The sequence below is a fragment of the Grus americana genome, chromosome 2 (assembly GCF_028858705.1).
Source record: "Grus americana isolate bGruAme1 chromosome 2, bGruAme1.mat, whole genome shotgun sequence".
NCBI lineage: Eukaryota > Metazoa > Chordata > Aves > Gruiformes > Gruidae > Grus > Grus americana.
Window position 1 is genome coordinate 24,154,579 of NC_072853.1, and position 24,704 is coordinate 24,179,282.

A 24,704-nucleotide genomic window follows, 5' to 3' on the forward strand; every position below is an offset into this window, starting at 1 on the left:
AAAGTATGAAAATTGGATCAGGAGAATGTAAAAACCATGACATTTCAGGACTGTTTGCTGTCAGCTGTGCTGGAGAGAAGTAAATTGTTCATATGGAGAAGCAGCGCGGAGTAGCTATTTCCTAATATTTTCTCATGTGGACACTTTTATGCCATGCAGTGAGTATTCCATCCACATTATGAATGGATTAAGTTAAAACAAAGACATTCAGTGAGGAATAGCTGTTCTGCTTTAACTTCTTACCCTACTTCAGTTCACACCATCCTCTCTGTGTAGTCAGGCCCTACCCTACGCATACTACAAGGTAAGAATTAGGAACAGCTTGAGGATCAAGAAATATTAAAACAATTACCGGAGTGCAGAACTCCAGAATACACATGTGGGTAAGGGTCAGAATGGTATACAGACACTGTAAGACTCTGGAAATTTCACAGGCAGGAATGCTTCAGGTCAGGATGAACAGATAAATACAATGTAAAACTGTATTCTACAGCACAATCAGCAGGGAATATCAACACCCTACATCACTGAACAAGTGCATTCCTCACGAGTGGGATCTAAAGCTAGGTTTTGTTCCAGTCTCCCATGTTTTGTTCGCTGGGAAACACACACTCTGCTAATTCTCTCTCAATTACAGGAATCAACTTTCTAATGCCAAAAACAACTATCTGTGAATTAAAAAAAAAATCAGCTGGCTGAAGCAATCACTTGTTTCTCTCCATATATGTGCAATTCAAACCTGCAAAGCTGATTCAACTGCCAGGAATATCCACAATAGACAACAGCTTCACTGTAATGCATCATACTCAACTAAAAGTCCAAAATAAAGTCTTTAAACCCAACAAACAGATAAGGAACCATTCAACCAGAAATCATGGAAAACAGAGAAGTAATAAGAGTGGAAACAAGCACAGAAGAAACAAGCACAGAAGTAACTCCTGAAAAGAAAAGAAGTCCTCTGATCATGTGAGCTAAGTCCCAGAGTTTTGTCTGAAGGGATGCTGGGACAGAACAATGTCTTAATTCCCCATCAGGCAAGGCCACCAGTAGATGACAGCTGCTAAGAGAATGTAGTAATCTGGTGTAGCTATTGCATGTGTCTGGCTAGTCCTCTATAGTAGACATGTAGACTGGATCAGCTCCATCTGTCTCGGTATGAAGGTTAATCTCCTAAAATAATTATGCTACTCAGCTACTACTGAATTGAAAACCTAGGAACATTTCCTGGCACTGTAATCAGCCTTGTGTTGAAGCCAGGAGCCAGTCAGCAATAGCTAGATAGAAAATATGATTTGTATGAAACATTTACAAACTGATGAGAAAAAAAAAGGGGGGGGGGGGTTTGCTTCAGGTTGTACAAGCCCAATTTTTAAGAAAACCAGTGTACAGGAACATAAAATGTTCCTTCTATCATCTTCTAGTCCCATATTGTGTAATTGGTATTTCTGTAAAAATAAACACCACGACTATTTCAACTAACTATCAATCACTCAGAGGCTGCCACATTCACCATCACTTTCAGATCACAAACTGGCAGTGAACAGACTTTTTAAAAAAGGACTGATCAGATCAATCAGGATTGAGCTACCAGAAGCAGCAGTCTTCATAATTCATTTCACAATTTACGGTTAAAGTATAGAAAGAGTTCCAAGTGGCAATCCTGCAAAATTAATCATAAATGTACTCTCTTTGTAGGAGATGCCACTAAGGTGTAAATTCTAGATAGAGGTGTCTTTCTTGTATAGACATATGCCGGCTCCTTTGTGGTTTTTAGCTTACTGGTAACTGGTTGCTTTAGAAGTCTGATCCATAAAATACTTAAAAGTTTTAAAAATAAAAAGATCTTTGGGAAAATGGTGCTATTCTGTGCTATTAATATTCTGTGATCTAAGGAACACAAAAGGGAAAATAAAACTTTTGAAGTGCAAAAGTTTGGGGCAAATGGACATCTCCTCAAATAAATCAAAGCAGAAAAGACCACAGATCAGAGATTTCCCACTACTGGGTTGAGGACTATTGATAATTTGTACTCACCACTGGCCTCACGCTTTCAGTTCCTCCTCTCTCCTTACAGCTAGCAACTGAACTAACAGGAGGTAAAATACAACGCTAATACCTTATTCCTAATTTGTAAGTGGTACAGATCTATCACGTCTCATCCCTCTGGCAAAGACGACTCATTTCTCCTGGCCCACTGTGTGCTTCAGATACCTCATGCATTAAGAGGGCAGCAGCTTCCTTCTGGTAGGAAAGGGTTATCCTGCTCCAGGCAAACCCATACTTCCAGTGACCCCCAAAAGCTCAGAGAGCTCCTACTGAAAGAAGGTTCACAGACAGACACCCACACAGCAGCCTGCACTGGGATAGTCTCTCCAGCATCCCATCCTATGACCACACTCAAAATGCATCTGTCATATGACCTCAACAAGCTAGGTAAGCTTTCCTTCCCACATCACATCATCTGTCATACAGCTTCTCACACATCAGAACTGAGTTAAGCTGAGAAAAATCCTATTGCAAACTAATCATGGTTACTAAGAGGCCATGACAGCAAAACACATGAACAATTAATAGAATTTAAAAGAAGAAAGAAATCAAAAGAAAGCGTACGTGGCTCTTTCTGGAAAGATTTTTCCTCTGCTAAAATTAGAAGTAGTATCCATAGTGTCAAAGAACTCATTGGGATTTCTTAATATCTATTCACATTTTCATGCATTAGATAGGGCTTTCTATCAGAAATAAAAACAAAAATACCAAGGCTTTTGCGAGACATGCAAGCCATTAAGGAACTGATCAAGGGGTGTAAGGGATTAGAAATGATTAAAATGCAGTGGAGGAGAAAATTCAAACTTCAAACAAATCTGAAAAAATCTAAACGGCCTACAGATTTTTTTTTTTTGCGAAAGATTAATTGGTTTCTTTATATGTAAAACAAAACAAAAACTACCCCCCAAAAGAAATCCAAACCCACCAACAAATATAAACAACCAAAAACCCAAACCCCATCACCTACTTAAAACTCACTTGCTCTTTTCCGTAAACCAGCACGTTTTGGTTTCTCTGTGTAATATTGTGCAAAAAGTAAAAATTCAGTGAAACTTGTCATATAGAAGTTTGTTTGTCTTCAGGTTTGCATTCCAGTTTTCCTCATAAGTCTACATATTTTTATATTTGCAACACAACAGAACTAAACATATATGTCTATATATGGAGATATATGAAGGCATTACAAATGATTCACACTTTTGTGTGTGTGTATATATATACATATTTTTATATATATATATGATGACCAAAGAAACAAGTTCTGTTCTCAGTGGAATGCATTTCCATATAATAATTTTGTTTGAGGATTTAATATTAAAACATTATATATACATACAAGAAATTGTAAAACCACAGGGGAATAGCCTGTTAAAAATACTTCCTATCTTAATGTACTATTGTTTCCCACAATCAAATTTAAAAATAAAAAGTTAATCTAAGTAGCAGGGTCACTGAAACCATTAGGTGAAGCTCAAAGCTGTATTTACTGTATTTTCAGAACCATCCGTATCCATCAGAAGTGTTTCAGAAATATTCACATTTTAGTTTTTCAGTATCATAAGAGAAGTTATTCCCCATTCCTGGATGACTGATATTTGAATGAGTCATGTAACTGAGATTTTTTTTTAATGAAGACAGACTATGATGATCTGTATGTAAAAAAGTTTGCACTCTGCATCAGGATACTTGAGAGTTAAAGCAGTACTTAACTACCTTAAGTAACAGCAGGAAGTCCTTTTCAGCTTATAGAAATATGCAATATATTTGCCCATATACTGAATAGTCTTTGCATAAATGATTTTTTTACTGGGCTTTGAGCATTTTTGCAGTCTGCTTTACAAACCATGCAGATAATACATTACTTTTACCAATCAAGATGGTAATTGAGCCCCACAGTCCCTGACAACTAGCCAGAGGAAGTCCTTTGTACCCGGGGAAAGAGCAGCAGAGAGGTGTAGTGACTAAATTAGAACGGTCATTCAATGAGTTTAGCAGCAAAATAAGCGTTAACATACCAAGGCTTTGGACTTTTTACGCAACATGCCTTTTTCTAGAGTAAACATGTCAGTAAACAAAGACAAATGTGATATTAACATTGTTATGCGAGGAAAAAGGATCTTTCTGTGTGAAAGTGGGGGTTGCCTAGGGAATGGCTATGGTCAGCATTTTCTCCCACCAAATTCTTAATGATTGCTGCACTATTTCTGGCAAAAAATACCTATTTAGTTCTGGGAACAAAAATTAAAAAGGACTGACACTTTTGTACAAATCAATAACAGTCTTTCACAGGCAAAACTGAGCTACTACATTAGTAATTACAAAAATGTGTTGAATGTGTGTTCATATCTAAAGTCCATGCTTTAATTTTTTCTTAATATCACCTACCATTCCAAGTAAATTTTATACTATGAAGAAAGAATTTCAGCCTTCGGATTTGCAAGAGCTTTTCTGGTAAATGCAGAAGGAATTCTGCCTAGTTTTCTGCCTTTTTAAAAAGACATTGAAAGTTTCTTAGTCTTTTAAATATAATCTAAAAATAAATCCCCATTCTTGTTCTCTCAGATTTTAATTTCTCCATACAGAAAGCGTGTTTGATATACTACATTGGCTTTGTCTTAAAAATGTTTTTGAAATCCACACACTGAACTGAAGAAATCATGCTGTCATAACACAAAAGTCAAACATTTTACTAGCTATGAAAACTCACAATAAGTAATTTTCATTATACATATGTGACTGTCCAGCCATTTAAAAGTTACTATAAATCATCTGTGCCTGAAGACCTTCCTTTTAAATACCCTTCCAAGAACTAAACTCCATTCATAAAAATATAAAAATCCTAGTATTTTCAGGCACCCTAGGCAAATGTGTATCAGATTTAAATTCCTGTATTTTACTTTGCCTATTTAGCATCTATTTAATTTCATTCATCTTCCCAAATAAATCAGTCATACATTTCATAGCAGGCATGAATAAACGATAATCATGCAGTTCATTGAGCAGAAATAGTGACCTACTAATTCAAATACTTCAGATAATCCATTGATTTCTCACCAGCCAGACTTCTCTCACATTTGCCAGGTTTTTTTGCATTCCAACAGCTCATTTTAGCAGGAATCTAGTTCAGTATTCTAGTTGTACTTTAGGAAAAAAATAAATCAGTAGCTGCATCCGGTTTTGCTAAGTATAGGTCATATTCTGCCACACTGTACTCAATAGAAAGTTTATTAACTTGAGATGCAACTTCAAATAAAAACACTAACACAGAATCAGTTGGCCTAAATAAAATAAGAGATATGTCTACATTTAAAGCTTCCTTTTTCCTCCACTTTTATGGAGAGGTATTTAGTAGTGGTTCCGAAGTATCTCATGTGTATACGTTCAAGGAATTTTAAGAATTACTTGAGTAAAGCTTTCAAAATCAAGTTACTAACACTTCCTGTAACAACCAAGAAGTTCCAGTTATAGAAAGTATCTAATGACCAACTCATAAGCGTGTATTATATCTACACTATCAAATGTTAGGAAGTGACTGAATGGAAAGGTGGGGATCTTTCTTTGCCTGGTTTCCTATGGAAAAAAGAGACAGTATCAAATTTGTGCCTGGGATATCATGGTTACTTCCAAGCACTGTTAAGTTCTGGATGTCACAGTATAAAGTTGGTGAAATTACATTTTGGTGTAATGGCTACAAATAGGCCTCACGAGGAGGCAGTAAAACCCCCCCAAAACCCCAATTTCATCTTTAAGCATGGAAAATGTTACTTCATTTTTCAAAGTGAAAATAATTATAATAATTTAATAACGTAATATGAATGAAATCTACAAGTTATTTTAGTAATGAACGAGCACCCATCTTGAATATGTGAAAACAGATGCTTTGGCTTTAATCATTATTCAATAGTGTGTACACGACGGCTTTCAAAGTCTGTCCTATCCATCTACTGCAGCCTAGAATATCTTCCTGTATAGGTAGGTTACATATGCTACATAGATAGAGAGAGAGAGAGAGAGAGAGATATAAAAACCATATCGATACACACATATAGCAAGCATTTTGCCACAATGCAGACATAAGAGCTATACTTCTATGTATAGCTACAGGTCTGCAAATCACTTTTCATTGAACTTACAGGGAACTGCTGAAGTGCTGAGAATCAGAGAAGTGGGTGAATGAAGGAATTGAGGTAAATACTTGTAACTTTTAAACATATTTTTTCTTTATCACCTTGTTTGCTCACAGCCACATCATACAAAATTTAAATCATATATTCTATTATCTTACTCTGTTTTTGAAGCCTCTGTGGTTAAGGAGATTTATAAATAACTACAATTTGAGACTTAAGAACAGAAACCTTGGATTTTCACAGACAGATACCATATAAATAGTAGTTTTGTGCTTTTCCCATGCTTCATTTTTGGCAAGATCTCAGCAGCCATTAACTAATAAACTGAACTCAAGATCAATGTTTTAAATCATTTTACAGCTGTGATTACAAACTGCTTTCATTTAATACATAGGGTTGGTTTCTAGCAGTTCTCAAGGGAGTGACTGCTGAGATAATGCTAAACTTGAACAGGACAAATTCAAAATCACCACCTGAATAGCATGATTTTAAGATGCAATCTCTTTGAATCTGCGAAGACTATGCATATGTGCTTGCTATGTAGGAATCTCAGTTTTCTGACAAGGCATCTGTAGCTAGAGCCTTGCTGATTAAGAAGTCTGTGGCTTACAAGGATCGTTGCCCCTTTTACCTAGAATGCTTTTGTAGCATAGGTAGCATTATATGTCCTAGACCTATAATCAGTGTGCTATTCCTGGTTTAAAAAGGTGAGACAAACAATGAAACAAAATTTAGGCAGAAAATAGGTGAAATTAAAAGAAAGGAAATAAAAATTGTGGGAGCAAGGGACCCAGAAAAATTAGAAAGAAGATCATAGGCACTCTCTTTTTAGTTTAATAAACTAGTCACTCATTTGCCATATTCCAGCACATTATATACCTGTAAAGAAACAAATTGTGAAAGAAAGGATCTCTTGAAACTTCTCTGAGAATGAGATCTCACCTTTCACACTTGCACCCATCCAACCTTTTCTAACCACTGTAACTGGTGGCTTTGTAATCAAAGCAGAGACTTTGTTTTGTGACACAAGATATGTGTTAATTTTTACTGTCCCCTGAATCTTCCACTGCAAAGCCAAGCCTGACACAAGATGAACTCTACAGAAAAGCTTCTAACATCACATGAAGTTTCAGGAGGCTATACAGAGAACAAGCCTGCGTGGCAGTGCAGTGCGACATGGCACTCCTTTCTGTGTGGTCTATTGAAGCAGAAAGATAGCACCCCTTTAAATAATTTCACTAGCATACAAGGCTTTTGCTCTTTGGCATTCATTTTGTATTTTTATTCCCCATTTTTGCATGTAAATCTTAAATACTTCAGGTATATTAAACCTGGCGGTTTATCTCCAGAGTATAACAAATAGGTAGACATTTAAAAACTCCAGCTAGCCTTCAAACCAGCAGTGTCAGGCACACTAGATCTTAAAACCAAACCAAACGGACCCTCTGCTATATGTATGTAGCTTCACTTAAAAAAACAGCAACTTTTGTCAACAAATTTTTAACAGTTGAGAATTAGTGAAAACAAATTTAGTAATCTCTTCTTGAAAGACTGCTTCTAATTAAAAAAAAGAAAATTCTTAGTCAATGTTATCTCAGAGAACTAGTACTACCACCTTTCATTTATTAGTATCAAGCTCTATGCTACAAAACTATTGTATAGAGAAGCCGAATATCCACTTAATCACAAAAAACCCCCAGCATTTAGGCTACGTTTATTTCATAAACTGAATGAGTTAAGCAAGTGGTAGCTAACATAAATGAAACCTTAAAATGAACTTTTCATTTTTGCAGCAACGTATGTTGTACTAAGTAATTGAAAACACATCTTGATGTTGACCTCAAATTAAAAAGTAGAAGAAGTTTAGACACACAAAAATCCTTCTTTTGCTTTTAGGACATTATTTATAATTGATCATTCTGTTTTATCATTTCTGCAGTCACACACACAAAACCCAAAACAAAAGCAAAACTGACATTCATGACATTTCGAGGTTTCTGAACAATAACATTTTCTTTTAGTAGACTGTTCTGGTGTGATCGTTACGGCAGAAGAACTAATACTCCAGGTGAAGAATAACAAAGGTTGAAGAGCAAAACTGGCTACCAAGCTGAGCAGGTACCAGACTGGGACACTAATTTTCAAAACTCAAGTACAAAGCTACTTCTGCAAACTACATGCATAATTACCAATTTATAAAAGTAACACAAACTAATCTAGCATCTGTTCATGCAAATAGCTGGTTTTGAATGTCAAATATTCAATATTACAGAATTTTCTCTAGTGATGAATTACACCTTTGTGCTTTGTTGACAGGCACAGGAAGAATTAACCTCCAGAAGAAACAAATCATTTGTGATGTGGATATAGCAGAACAGATGATAAATATTGTTAAAAGAAGAATATACTTAATACAGTTATTTCATTAGAGGCAAAAATAAAGGATATTAATAAATGAAATAGAAAGAAGTCTTTTAAATGAATCTATTATTTTACTAGCAATGATAACATGGTGACCCACATAATATTCAGCAAACAGATTTTCTGGTTTTAGTCCATTTTAATCTCAAAATAATAATTAACCCTCCCACTAATGGACAAGATTGTAATCTCAGTTTTAGCAGACAACATCTTGAAGTACTTCATGATTATCTGGAAATAAACATCAATGCAAAGGAAAAGAAAATTTGTTCAGTGTATTTCAAAGGATTACTAAAAGTCTCAGCTGGATAGTCACTTTTTTTGGATGACCTCCTCCTTTACTATTTGCAGACAGTACTATATGAATAAATAGCCTAGAAAATCCCAGAAAGCCATAACATCTTGACTAGTGATAACAAAGTTTAACTTTAGCACTCTTAAGCGGCCAGAAAATATTGCTAAATTTAATAATTTCTTGAACTCCAGAAACGGAAATGCCAATAAATGCATTTTCTATGGGAGAGTGATTTTGAAAACAGTGAATTTTAACTGTTTATGCACAAATCTTGATTTCCATACATGCCAGACTTTAAGCAATGAGAACAGACTGACTGAAATCAAAAAGATTAATCACAGTGTAAAAAGTCTGATAAAATTATGGACTAAAATGTTAAACATCATGGCAAATAGTAGATATTCTATTAAAAGCACATCTCCTTTATCTCATTTTAGAAAACGTGTTACACAAAAATATCAGGGCCCCAAAGATAGTACATAAATGAAAATGAGAGGGAAATTAAACATATGATTCAAAGTTGAAAGTTTGATTATTTTTAATTTACAAATGGTAGTTTTCTGGGAGAATATTTCTTTAAAACTGAAAGTTGTTCCACAGTATTTGCACAGCTGATGCTGTTCAGTTGTGGATGCATGTTATTGAGGGAGGTTGCAAAGGCAGAATGTCTAGTTTCACTCAAGCGATCATACCTGTTACTGTTTTTGTTTTGACAGGACTGCTGGCATACTCAGAGGCTTGATTTGATTGCTGCCTTGCCAAAGGTGCACTTCCAACTGATGCTTCATCCTCTTTTTTTCGACTTACTGACACACCAAGCGGAACAGTTCCTACAGGCTGCTAGAAAAAGAAGGGCCTGGTGAAGCACTGAAAACCAAAAGACGTTAATACTAAACTATGACATTGTCATGAGAAGCATGTCCTAAACCATGTATTTTGAAATGTATAAAGACAACTTGAAACAATGATTGGAGCACATATATTTTGAAAACAAATTATGAAAGGCTACATTCAGACTTGCACTTGCCATTCTTTATCTTAGCCCTGTTAGGCTGAAGAAAAGCTCTACAATAACAAAAAAAATGAAATATATCTTATTACCTTAAAATACCATGCTTGTTAGCCAATCAAAATGCACATGAATAAACCTGGATAAAGCAAAATAATTATCTAAATGTTTAATGGAAACTGGAAAATTTTAGCCAGATATTAAAAACCAATAAGTTTTACACAGAAATCTATCAACCCTCATTACATTTTGAAAGAAGAGATGCATTGTTACTTATATATTATATTAGTTCCTCACATTTTAAATATAAAACTTAATTCTGACCACTACTGATTTTGAATTGTTTTGTCTTTCAAGCATATCACTAAATGACAAACTGCTCAAAATGTGACAGTGTTAAACAAAACTGAAGGTATTAAAATCTAGTTTGAAGAATTGCATGCTTATTTTAAGATTAGGAAAGTGTGATGTGTATTAATCCACATGGGTTCTGGAACTGGAGGTCTACAAATGAATACAGTCTATTGGCTTTGTTGTTACTTTTTTTAGTAACACAACCTAGAAAAGACAAAATCATTAAAAAAACTGGATCCTCAATTTTGCTGTACAGTTGGCTGTTAACATTTTGCTGTAGCACTAGCTGCTACATCAATTGTAGATGTATCCCAGTTGACAAAAGCAGAATACTTCTACCGTTGATTTTGCAGAGGGTTATCATTTAAAGATGACAAAATTTTTTTCTGAAGATCAGACATTGGGATTACATGCATCTTAATCAATTTTTGTGTAATTTAATTTTGTTGGTATTGGAGTGAAAATGTAATCCATATAGCTGGGTAATGAGAAACCTCACACGTTGCATTAGGAATCTCTGTGGGAAACAAATTCGTGTGAGGCAGGCAATGTGCTTGTAAATTTTCTCCAATAGAAAACAGATCACTGAATGAAGCAGCGTGAAACACGTGCACACATACAAAACCCCAAAACAAACAGAAAAATCATTTAATTGAAGGAGAATGACTTCCAAACGCCTTCACCATTTTCCACTATAAAAATAAATTAAAATAAGAAAGACAATCAACTATTTAATCCTACTCCAGTGAAAACAATCAACTTATATATACAGTGGTATGCAAAGTTAATTGGAAAATACTAATGTCAATGACAAACAGAACTCTCATCTCTCCTTCTCCCTCTGAATGTACAGTCATCAGCTTCGTCTCCAAAAGCACTAAAAAAATCTGTCTGGAATACAGTAACATGCCACTTTGGTGTCCTCTAGCCATAACAAAAACAACAAAAAAAACACCCATCAGCTTTGAAAAGACAAGTTTTAGACCACAGAAATACTTCCCACATGCATACAGAGACAGAGTTTGAAATTCTGCAAACTTTCGTCAGACACTTTACATAATTTATTTTCAAAATTTAGCAGTTTATCTGATACAACCTTTCATAAGGCAAAGCCATCTGCAGCTTTCCCATGACGGCAACTGTTGAGCCATGATTTGGCAATTCTGGACGTTACACTGCAAGAACATTGACTTGCCAAAATGAAGCAAGACTTTCTGAAGAATGAACGCAGACAATACGAGACAGTACAAAAGACAATAGGATGGAAATACTGTCTGAAGAAGCAGTATCTATTTCTGAACCACCGAAGAAATGGATCAGCAAAATATAAGAAGTTACAATGCTAGTCATACAGGGAAAAACATCAAGGCTATCATAGCCAGACAAAGCTGGAAAAAATTATGACCAAATATTGAGTGCTTGAGTGCTGATCTGGACAATGAAACAGCTGTTTCATCTTTGCTCACTGAAATCAAGCCTGATGTTGCTGTTGATGACGCCCAGTACAATCTTGTCAGGTTTTTGGCAAAAGATTTCTGGTTAAAAGAATGCAGAAGATGAAAGATCAACATTGAACTAGATGGAAAAGGATCATCAAGATTTGGGTTTTAGCCACAAACTGATGAGGAAACTGTGGCTTGGGAAATAGCAGATGACAAGAACCCCACAGCTGTATGAGAAGATGAATCTGATGGGAAAGGAGACATTGCAGGCAAGTGTTATCATAAGCATTTCATTACAAGAATCCAAAAAGCTAGCTACAAAGTAATATGCAATAAAGCTTAACACACCTACTTGGGATGTAAGCTTTATGGTTACTAATTGGTACTGCTATAAAGAAGATAAATAAAGAACATTTAATAAAATTATGGACTATGGCAACATTTATATGAGGTTGTTTTGTTGACACAAAGTCAAAATCAGATTCTGTTCTCGAACACTGACCACAGTTTTATCTATGCAATGATGTTTTGTGGTAATTATACACTGAATAGTAGATTAATAATAATTCATGGTACTCAAAATAAGAACAATTACTATTTTTCCAATGTAATTATTACAATTAACTTTTTAAGAGCTGGCTAAAAAACTACAGGAAAGCTATCTTTCTCCAAATTTACATTTTATGGACCCAAATACAATCTAACACGTTGTACACCATGTTAAGTATGTGTACACAAAACACACGCATACACATATGCTATTTATGCATGTAAATGGATCAATAGATACAGATTATATTGTTTTTACTTCATACTGTGCAGTCAATATGACTTCGGAAATGATAAAGATATAAAATCAGAGAAAGGCACAGAACAATAATAGCTAAAAATCAACCTGCCAAAAATACCAAGCCCCAAGTACTTCCTGATTTATGTGGAGATATGCCAACTAACTGAAGCTAAAATATCCTGTAAAGAGGACTAGTGGAAATTTGCCCCAGGTAGAATAAATTTTATTTTACTTGGGATTTTCAGTAATTAAATATTTTATTTCTGAATTACAACTTCCCACTTCTCAGCGTGAGGCTGAAGAGGTTGCAGACAGATCTGGGAACATGAGAAATGTGTTCTAAAGAAAATTTGACCGAATGAGCAGATGAGTAACTTTCATTTGAGGGATGCCTATACAGTCATCTCCTTGATAACAAACCAAAGGCAAAAGAATATTCCAAGATAGGAACTTAAATATTATTGCTAAAGGAAAAAATGAAGCGCTAGCTTGTGCAATGTTGAATTCAGAAGCCTCAGCCCAAACATGGGTTGCCATCTTTGAAATGATACCCAAACCCAGCTATCCCATACAGTGGATACTGCGTGCACACAGATTGATGCATTAGGCCTAGTTCCCAATTAAAATTAAATTAATTAATAAAATTACATGAATTAAAATTAATTCCTAATTAAAAAGATTAGGCATGCCTAACCCCCAGGGTTCACAAAAACACCTTCTCTCCTGGCAGACGAACTTGCTAATTCAAACGAAATTCTGTGACTGCTTCAGGTAGGAATTTCCAGTATGCCCAGAAAAGTACTCTGCTGGGATTAAAGACCAATCACTGATTAACTGTAATGTTCCCAAAGTTATGTGATGAACTGATGTCAGCCAAAAACTCACACATTTTCACCAGCTGATGAAAGGATTCTATCAGCAGTTTCAAGGGACCTCTGAAAATAGAAGATAGAAGGTTCAAGTCCCATGTAGCTTTAGTTCCTTAAGTAAGCAATAACTTCATTCCTACATCCTTCAGAAACATGCATTCCTTGGGGTAAGAGGTGACAGATCTTGACAGGGATAAACACATTGCTTTTGGCCTGCAAGCAGTATCAGAAGGTAAAACCTATTATAATTTGAGAAATCTTTGCACACAAGGATAATTATGTCTACTGAAGAAACATGCTTGTTTTATCAAAGCCTTTCCTGCTACTTATCAGTGTAGAAGAGAAAAACTAGAACTAAAGAAGGGCAACACAGTTCTATTCTCAACAGCCAACTTTGCTACAACGTGGAAAAATCTTAAGTTTGGGTACTGAAACCTACCCTTACGTTGTGTCATTCATTCTTTGCCATTCAGTATCAGAAGTGTTTGGCTCTTAGAGACACAAAGATCTGTAATATTCCAAAAGTCATCCTAAGATAGATCAAATTAGAGGAATTACTTGTTCTACATGAGTCTACTGGCCAAGGCATGATGATAAAATTATTTCATCTTAGGCAAATATTCTAGAAACTCCTCTGGTGCAGACCTCTGAATGAAGAATTGCCCAAAGCATACCATCAAGGGTTGAAAATAGCTCACAATGAACCTTCCATAAAGCAGTGAAAGGATTTTAAAACACAGTAAAATCCCTGAGATAATGGTAGAGGAAAGAGAAAATGAGCAGAGACAAAAGCTGAAGGGAAAAAAATATTGAACTGAATTGCTAATGACCAATTCTGTAATCTACCTACCCCACTTACGAAAAATTCTTAGTTTTGAATTGGGATACACAATCTTCTGTAGTGTAGATGTCCATGAAAAAAAGGGAGAAATCTGAATTCTGGGATCACGTAGGTACATTACATTCCAGTGCTTTAAAGCATGATGAATCTGGAAGAGGTGCAATGTCTTTTCCTTAGTTGTTCCTGTATACAACTAAGAATGTTCTCCCTGCACTGCTGGTTTTAGGTCTACTCTGTTACTGAAATACTCATTAAATTAGGTAGTAACACACATGCATGTACACAACAGCCAAAAAAAGAGACAGAAATATGCAGCCATACACATTTATAATATACATCTACATAGATGTGTAAGTACACATTTTTGATAGTTTAGTCTTCACTAAAATTAGTCATTTTATCTCACAGAAATGAGTAAGAAAAGTATTGACAAGCCATAAAGACTTTACAGTAAGGTGCACTTGAGAAAAAAAAGTTTACACGCACTCATTTATATATTCACTGCAAAAAGTATCACATACCGATTTCCTCATATCAAAATATAGCTAAGGCTTTTTTACCAAGGAAAACAAACTCCTCAGATTTTTATCTGTGCAAAGCTAAGTATGGGCTTTTATAAGAGAGTAAATACATGAAAAACACCACTGGTTTACAAAAATAAAATGAACCACATCTGAAAAAATCTTCCAAAAATAGTCAAAATAAAATATTAGATTACAGGAAACATGACCTCCAAATGTAGCTTTGTTTTGCTTTTTAATAGGGAAGCAACATTAACAAAAGTAAACAGCATACATATAAGAAGTCACTCTCCCTAGTGCTATCCTTCCCAAAGTCTGTTCAAATTAACCTTTCATAAAGCATTAGAGAGCATATCTTCTCAACAGGGCTTTCAGACCAAAGAAACACAAGGGGTTTAAGCACATATTATGGATATGTTGAGGTAAAGAACTGTAAAAAGCAGCAAGCAAGCAACTGGTGCACATAATACACTAAGACATCTACTGCTGCTGCACATATGGCTCACTTTACAAAAATAATCCATATAGACTAAAGTATTTTTAAAAAATTAACAGCAATTTTGGCTGCCATATATATGAATATTTAAGAAAAAAATTAAGTCCAACTTCTGTGCCAGTTTAAATCCTGCTAAAATCTAGCATAGGTTCATCAATCATCACACAGGGTATGTAAGATGTCTTTTGAATTTGCTGCTCCAACTTCATGGATTATTACCAGTTACCGAAAAAAATAGTGGTAACAAAAACATATTTCATAAAAGTGTAACAAATTCAGGGAACCAAAAACGTGATTATTTTTAACACCTAGATAATGTAAAATATGCAATTTTGATGTGGAACATATGGATGGAGTGCAACATACCTGGCTTATACTAATTTTCCTTTGAGCAGTCACATGGACTGTATATAAAGTAGAATAATTACATTTATATCAGATTTGTTATTAACATATTAATTCTTAAAATGTAGAGTGGAAAGGCAAAATATTTACATTCAAAAAAATTTACCCATGTGTCCAACATAATATACTTTATAAATATTGATATCTTTAAACCTTTCTTAGTATTTCCCTTTCATAGGTATAACACACCAAATGTCGGTACAAAAAAATTTACCATTGAATAACTTTCTCCAGAATGTTTTTCAACTATTGTTCAGAATTGAACTAAAGGAGAGCAAAATCAAAAAGTGAATTTTAAAATTTATTCTTGCCACCATGTTAAGTACTAAAAAGTTGAGAATCAATCCATTAACCATTAGAACTATCACATAATAGGTTAATAACAAGATGGCATGACAAATTCACTCTTTTTTAACATATACATTAAGCAGCAAGTTCTGGGTTGTGGGTTTTCTTTTAAACTAACAATTTGGTATAAGCATCATAATAGGCATGATGTTCCGAAAGTGCTGAATTAAAACATCTCTAAGATATCTCTGGCTTACAAGTTAAAAACTGAGGATTTTAAAAATAAGTTTTGAACTTTAAGTTACAGTACTTTGATTTATAAAGTTCATTCTTTGCTCTGCACCAAGACTCAAGTTATTTTAGCTCAGTATTATTGAAGAATAAACTAGCATAACTTAACGAAATCCATTCCAACAATTGCTGCCACTTTAATATACATCGTGTCTTGGGTGTTCTGGGTTTTTTTGTTTTTAACCCATTAGCTGGCACAGGTTTCTGGTATTGATTACTGCACACTGTACATACAGTACAGTGCTCCCAACAGGAAAGGTGATCTACCAATAGTGTCTTTTTCTAGACAAAGCAGCATGTAATACTTGCTACACTGATTACCTGGAAAGATCAGCTGCTGCTGCTGAGGTGAAAATACTCTCATGATAACAAATATCTTTTCCTTACCTCTTCCTCTCCCTGTTACCAATCCTTTTCTGACACTAAACAACCATATTTTCTTCTATTTGTACACTATTCAGAGCTGTTAGATATGAAATCAACATAAAATTCTTTTGAAAAATGTGTATAAATTGTTTAAGTATTACACAATCTTAACTAACTTCTTGAGTTCACTTGAGTTTAGAAAAGGAAAGGAGCAGGAGGGCAGAAGAGTTAAAAAAGAGCCAGCTAAAATATGTCATTGTCTATGGGAATACCCATTGATATCAGGTCAGGAAACTCGTGAGCTGCTTCTCCTATTGGAAAAGGCTGAGGTACTGAATGCCTTCTTCACCTCAGTCTTTACTAGCAAGACCAGCCTTGAATGCCAGCTCCCAGAGACCAGGGGGAAAGGGTGGAGCAAGGAAGACGTACCCTCATCAGAAGAGGATCAGGTCAGGGAATGCCTCAGCAAACTACACATATGCAAGTCCATGGACCCTCATGGAACGCACCCACAAGTGCTGAGAGAGCTGGCAGATGTCATCACAAGGTCACTTTCGATGTTCTTTGAACAATCATGGCAATTGGGAGAGGTGCCCAAGGACTGGAAGAAAGCAAATGACATGTCTATCTTCAAGAAGGGCAAGAAGGAAGACCCAGGGAACTACATGCCAGTCAGCCTCACATCGATCCTTCGGAAGGTGATGGAACAACTAATCCTGGAAAACACTTCCAGGCATATGAAGGACAAGAAGGTGACTCGGAGTAATCAGCATAGTTTCACCTCCTCAAGTCATTCTTGACCAATTCGATAACTTTTTATGATGAAATTACTGGCTTGGTAGATGAAGGGAGAGCAGTGGATATTGTCTACCTTGACTTCAATAAGGCCTTTGACACTGACTCCCATAACTTCTTCACTGAGAAGCTCATGAAGTATGGGCTGGATGAGTAGACAGTGAAGTGGACTGAAAACTGGCTGAATGGTTGGGGCCAGAAGCTGATAAACAGTGGCATGAAGTCTGGTTGGACTCCAGTAAGTAGCAATGTACCCCAGGGGTCAATAATCGGTCCAATCCTGTTCAATATCTTCATTAATGGGAGAAGTGGCTGATATGCCAAAGGGTTGTGCTGCCATCCAGCAGGACCATCACAGGCTGGAGAAATGGGCTGACAGGAACCTCACAAAGTTCAACAATGAGAAATGCAAAGTCCTGCACCTGGGGAGGAACAACCTGATAAGCCAGTATACACTGGGGGCTGCCCAGGTGCAAAGCAGCTTTGCAGAAAAGGTCCTGATGGACACCAGGTTGAACAAGAGCCACCAAAGTGCCCTTGCTGCAAAAAAGGTGAATGGTATCCTGGGCTGCACTGACAAAGTATTGCTAGCAAGTCAAGGGAGGTGATCCTTCCCCTCTATTCAGTGCTGGGTCTAGTTCTGGACTCCCCAGAACAAGAGAGACATGGACATACTGGAGAGACTCCAGCAAAGGGCCATGAAGATGATTAAGGGACTGGAGCATCTTCCATATGAGGAAAGGCTGAGAGAGCTGGGACTGTTCAGCCTGGAGAAGAGAAGGCTCACAGGGGACCTTATCAATGTATAAAAATACCTGAAAGGAGGGTGCAAAGAAGATGGAGCCAGGCTTTTCTCAGTGGTGCCCAGTGACAGGACCAGAAGCAATGGGCACGGACTTAAACGCAGGAGGTTCCCTCTGAACGTAAAGAAGCTTGTTTTTACTGTGAGGGTGACTGAACACTGGAACCAGCTCTTTATTGAGCAAGACCTTGTACAACTTACTGTAATAACTAACAGGATTTTGCAGGCTTTACACATAAGAAAACTCAAGAGTTTGTCTTGAGTTCAGTTCAAAGAGAGATGTTAATTCTATTCCTGACTAATATAAACATAAGCAGCATTGGCTTTGCCATATCACCTTTTAAAGAGAACATGCTGCACGTTATACCATACGGTACACAAACAGACAGCAGAACTTCTTACTACAAACTGCTTCATTAGTTTTCTCTATTATTACTGGGAAAATTTACAAATTATAAACTTGCAACAAACATATTAAAATAAGGACATCAAAAGCATGCAACAAAAGCTCTGTGCTTGCTTGTGTTTTGTATATATGGACTTGTTATTTCATTTCTGTCAAACTAAATTTTATGAGAAACATTACTACTCATGATTAAAATCCCATTATGTCCCTCAGAATGGCATTACACTGATCTATGTCCAATATCGCCAATTAGATAAGAGGCGGTAACGGACAAGACCGTAGACACAGAGGAGGCTTATTTTACACAACCCTTTCACTTCAGCAAAGAAACTTAAGAACTACACCACATATTTCTAGTAGCCATGAGATAAATTCAAAAGCAATATGCAGATTTGTTCAAGCACTGAAAGAGCGCCTCATGGATTTTTAGACTGCAATGTTCTCATTGTTTCTGCGCTTCTTAGGGGACAATGGAAAACTTATAGATGCATGTTGAAATTCAGAATGGGTTGAGAAAAACAAGTTATATTTACACCCATTTACCCTAGAGCACTGACCATATAGCCACAACAGCAGCCACACAGAACATTATTCAAATACGTAACAGCAGCCACATTTTGGCATGCCTTGTCACTTTGCTACAAAAAGGTAATACGCTACAATGCCATTCACTGAAAGCATCTGGCACCAAATATTCCATTGTATTAAAAAATCATGCAGAGGCCTTAAAGACTAGTTCTATTTCCAAATTCTCTTTTTTTTTTTTCCAAGTTAGTTTAAAATAAATGTGAGGAAGAATGATGTATGTAACTTACACACCATACAGAAACATAACTTATGTAGAAGGGTTCTACGTTAAGTGAATAGCCAAATTTGAACATTTTCTTTAGAGAAACACTAAGTCCAATCCTCTTCTCCTGCAAACAGTTGTTATATATATTGTTCCTAAAGACATACAATTCCGTATAGAAACAAGTTAGAAAATTTCCTTCTAACAATAATAGAAGCAGCAAAAATCTTTACTGTAGTCTTAATACTCAGGATTTTAACATCTTTTACTTCTAGCCTAAATATATGAAGAACCTGTTTATATTCACTGATTATTGTGCAAACTTAACTTTTCATTTAAATAGATTCTCCTTCCTTTTGGTGTTTACCTTTAGTCAGACTTTTTAATCCTCATTTATCATTCACCACATTTTTCAGACACCATCTAAGAGCACATCGGACATGTGACATAGCGTACTAGATACTACATAAACACGGTTAAAGAGTTTATAACCTACTTGTACAAAACAGACACACTGGGTAAAGGAGGGGAGGCAGTGTGGAGAAGTAACATCTGTACAAACCAAGTAACATAAGGCCGTCCAGAAGGACACTGACAGGCTTGAGAGGTGGGCCCATGCAAACAACATGAAGGTCAACAAAGCCAAGTGCAAGGTCCTACACATGGGTCGGGCCAATCCCAAGCACAACTACAGGCTAGGCAGAGAATGGTTTGAGAGCAGCCCTGAGGAGAAGGACTTGGAGGTGTTGGTAGATGAGAAGCTCAACATGACCCAGCAATGTGAGCCTGCAGCCCAGAAAGCCAACTGTATCCTGGCCTGCATCAAAACAAGTGTGACCAGCACATTGAGGAAGGTGATTCTCCCCCTCTACTCTACTCTTGTGAGACCCCCCACCTGGAGTACTGCATCCAGCTCTGGGGTCCCCAGGACAAGAAAGACAGGGAGCTGTTGGACACACGAGTCCAGAGGAGGGCCACGAAGATGCCCAGAGGGCTGGAGCACCTCTCCTATGAAGACAAGCTGAGAGAGTTGGGCTTGTTCAGCCTGGAAAACAGAAGGCTCCAGGGAGACCTTAGAGCAGCCTTCCAGTACCTGAAGGGGCCTACAGGAAAGCTGGAGAGGGACTGTTTACAAGGGCATGGGGTGATAAGACAAGGGGTAATGGGTTTAAGCTGAAGGAGGGGAGATTTAGATTAGATACTAGGAAGAAATTCTTTCCTGTGAGGGTAGTAAGACACTGGCACAGGTTGCCCAGAGAAGTTATGGATGCCCCCTCCCTGGAGGTGTTCAAGGCCAGGTTGGATGGGGCTTTGGGCAACCTGGTCTAGTGGAGGGTGTCCCTGCCCATGGCAGGGGGGTTGGAACTAGATGGTCTTTGAGGTCCCTTCCAACCCAAACCATTCTATGATTCTATAAATGGTCTCAGCTGTCACACTAATTCTACAATTTTTAGCTGCTGGGTAAGCAAGGTGCAAACAGAGGTAGGTTGAGCAATAGTGTAACAGTAGTAAATGAAAAGGGGTCATCCTCACTGGGCTGTGTGTACCCCCCCACTCCAACACAGCAGTCATTCATTGCTCAGTTCCTGTTGAATAAAATCTCAGTAAGGCCAAAGAGACTTACATTTCTTGGTGGCTTCACCACACTAATCTTAAAGAAGACACAGTAGAGCTTTATGGAGAAATCATTGAAAATGTACATGTTTTGTAAAAATGCATTTACTTTTAAGCTTACTTCTGTCCTATCCCATTTCAGCTTACAAAGTTAAGTATGTTCTGATACTTCTAACTTTTCATGCTTTCAGATAAAAGCACGTCAACACAGTTACATTACATATAGTGAGTATTTCATTAAAGATATAAAATATATGTACTACCACATTGGCATTATAAACCTAAGAATCGCAGAGTAATAGTTAAAGTCAAACAAATCTGAGGAAGTTCCGGTATGTAAAGGCCTACTTCACTCTGTGGGGAGTCAGACAATCCCAGCCCTATGCAATCAGAAGTTTACATGGCTATAGTTGTGCTCCCAAATAAATTAATTATTTTACTTAACTTATTGAACTCATAATGTTATTACTTTATAGAATGTGTACACAGAACCAAACATACTGAAAGATTTTCCGACTCTCGTGTTTTCAGATAAAATTCACAATTTTGACGTGCTCAAAATGGGAGCAAAAAAATTGTATTAAGTAGACATTAAAATTTAAAATATCTTAAGATTTAAGATCTCTGAATCATACAAGGAACTTCTAAAGTGATGTATTTTCTTTTCTTCTGTTGCAATTATATAAGACTGACAGTTAGAATAGAGAAAGAAAAGAGCTTTGTCAATCAATAACATTTTGACCATAACACTTACTTGAAAGTATCATGTCTTATAGTTGTTCCATTAAATGTTCAAAAATTATGAAGGCTGCACAGAGCATTTTTGGTTTCTTATACAAATTAGACTATGGTTAACAACCTAAACCTTTTCCAATAAGTAATATATGAGGCTATAACTTTGACTAGAATCCTTATCCTAGGGTAATTACAGTATTACATACAGAAAAAAAGTCTTTGGTTAAGGATAGCTTAATACAGGTATACTTTTCTTTTCAAATAAATTTTCCTCATGACTGCTACAGACATTGCAATTTTTACTATTATGTGCAGTCTATTACCACAGTTAGGCCGATGCTGAAACTAGTATGATGTTGACAGGTTTATAAATTCACATTTAAAATAATTTCAAATGACTAAGCAACTCCAAATGCTAATAACATTAGAAATGTGATACAGTCATTTTAATCAGAAATAGATCACCACAAAATGTATAAGGCAATGACACAAATTACAAAGTAACTACTTAATCAAAATTTAGTGAAAAAATTTGCCACTGGTGATCAAATCCCTGGACAAATAAGTTTCCTAATGTAGTCACTAAATCCTTCTAGTCACTCAGTATACAATGGCAATAAAAAGAGAAAGCATTGAGTAACAGCTGATTATGTACGTTACTGTTAAGAAAGACTCTTTTACAAACATTTGAAATAACCAGGCTCAATTACATTTTGGAAGGATGCATAACAATATTGCAAAAGTAAATAAATGGTCTGTTTTAAAATAGAGGTATACTAGGAAATGCTATGTTGCTCCAGTTATAACATAGGAATGAAGAATAATTCAACATATTTAAAAACAGTGTAAAGGTATTAAACCGATAAAGCAGCTATTCAGACATTGAAGTGTTTCAGATGGTATTGGTGCAGAATGAGCTTAATGGGACTCAAATTGATGTCTGACGATTACTACCTCACGAGGTCATTTACACACAAGAAACAAAAATGTTTACAGATCATGTTAATCCTCCCACTTCAAAGGCCCAGCATGAAACTTCCTTGATGTGCATAGTGTTCGATAATTATGAGACAAATATCGAAAGATTCTTATATTGGCCACTTAATCATTGATCACTTATAACTGAGACAGAACATCAGGGTATACAGACCACTAGTTCAATCAATTATGACAAATTTAAGCTTTACCATTCTACTGGTCTGCCAAACAACAGTTAAAAATAAGTTTAAAATCAGGCAAAACCTGTGTTCTTTCCAGGTCAGGAGTATGAGGCATGAAAATTAAGGTCAAGAATACGTCAAAGAAAACACTGTGCCAGGCAGACCCACAACCTTAACTTGTATCTTTTCCAAGCACTTCATATGTAAATATGTGTTTTGACATTATATACAGAATCTGTTACAGCGTTCACTTATGTCAAGTTATGAACTACATGGTTCATCTCCTATTTAAATGGGTTTTAATAAGGGTAGTGATTTTATAATGAGTTATGCAATTATTTGATAGACCATCCCAAACTATTAAAACATGACTGTAAATCATGTTTTCAGACTCAGGAGGCTTATGAGGTCTCAGTAGTTGAAACTAGTTGCTGATCCTAAACAGTGACCATCAAAAAACATTCTCTCTACTCTTTTAATTAAACATTATAAATTAAAATGTTGTGAAATGAAAATTGTAATATGCAAAACGTAACATTTTAAATAATTCAGAATAAGATCAACAGTATGTGCAGCAGACTACAAAGAACAGGGTGACAGAAAACAAATATGTGCAACGAGAATGCACTACTGGCATATATGGAAGAGAAAGTTTCCCCTCTCCCCACTCCTTTCCCTCCAAAAATACGTACCTGCTGAATGTGTCTACTAGCTCGTTTCTGAGGTTGGTAGACAAGCCAAGTATACAGGACTGGATCAACATTAATTGCTAATCCTTGTACGCTGGACAAGAGTACTGCACCTATACACCGTCAAAAAGAAAATATAAATTATCTGTTAAAGAATCTCCATCTAGGTATTCATTCTACTTACACAAAAATCTTTGATGCAGACTTTTGTTTGGATTGGACCGACAGATATATTTACTTTAAATTCCATTCAAGAGTAATAATTAAAACGTAAACTTCAATACCTTCTTGAAAGTGAGAAACTTGACAGCACTGCCAGTGTTATGGACACACACACACAAAAATGCAGAGAATTGCATTTTGATTTTGCTTATTATAATTTTTTGCCAAGAAAAATGCCTGTTTTCACAAAGTTGTGTGTGTAACTGAATACACGCAACACCCTTCCTCAGATTGTCAGCCAACAATAACATTAGGCAAGAAATGAGTCAATGAGACCCCTGACAGCAAGAGAAGAATATAATGCATGACTCCCCCCAACCTCAATAAAGAAAAACTTGGTCTACGATAGTGGGTTCTTTTAATAAAGACAGGTCTACTTTAGGTTAGTCTTCTGCCCAAAGCTGCTCACGACAAACATTTTTTATGTAAATGTGATCATGAATATTCTTTAGTGGATTAGTGCGGTAAAATAAGGCATATTTTTGAACTCTGCTAACATTGGCAGTCTCAGTACTGTGAGCTTGTAGGATTTTATCCTGAATTTTAAAATATATCTTTATTTCTTTAAATTTCACTTTTGAAGTCCTAGGATTACAAGATACAGCTACTATATCTTCATTTCTTGTTTTATTATGCTTGTGAAGAAAAACTTACATGGGAAACATTAAGGCTCAAAACAGGAGAAAAACTATTCTCAGCATCCAGAAATCTTAGAAGTCAAGCACACTAAACCCCATGAAGCACTATTTTTGTTAAGCCTGCATTAAAAATCTGATGAAGTATTAGTGAGGCTTTTGTTTTAATAGTACAGATAAAGTATCTATTGCAGCAGAACTCAATTACAGAGCTGTAAAATTAAGTAGTAAATGGATTAATATAATACAAACATATTGATTATACTGAAAAAGTGTGGCTGTTATCTTTCCATAT

The 24,704-nt window shown here is 36.1% G+C and overlaps 1 protein-coding gene across 7 annotated transcripts in view; it reads right to left on the bottom strand.

The window, feature by feature from the left end:
• VPS13B (vacuolar protein sorting 13 homolog B) overlaps positions 1–24,704 on the bottom strand; it is a 485,973-nt gene that overhangs the window by 245,073 nt on the left and 216,196 nt on the right. For 6 of the 7 annotated variants that reach the window (XR_008575696.1, XM_054815086.1, XM_054815082.1 and 3 more), the window contains 2 exons: positions 23,556–23,665; positions 9,582–9,729 (listed from right to left, as the gene is read on the bottom strand). Coding sequence is in view for 6 of the 7 variants with exons in the window: in XM_054815086.1 (XP_054671061.1) it covers positions 9,582–9,729; positions 23,556–23,665 (258 nt within the window). In the remaining variant the exon portion in view is untranslated. The remainder of the gene's footprint in view (positions 1–9,581; positions 9,730–23,555; positions 23,666–24,704) is intronic. The other variant, XM_054815083.1, reaches the window with a different exon arrangement.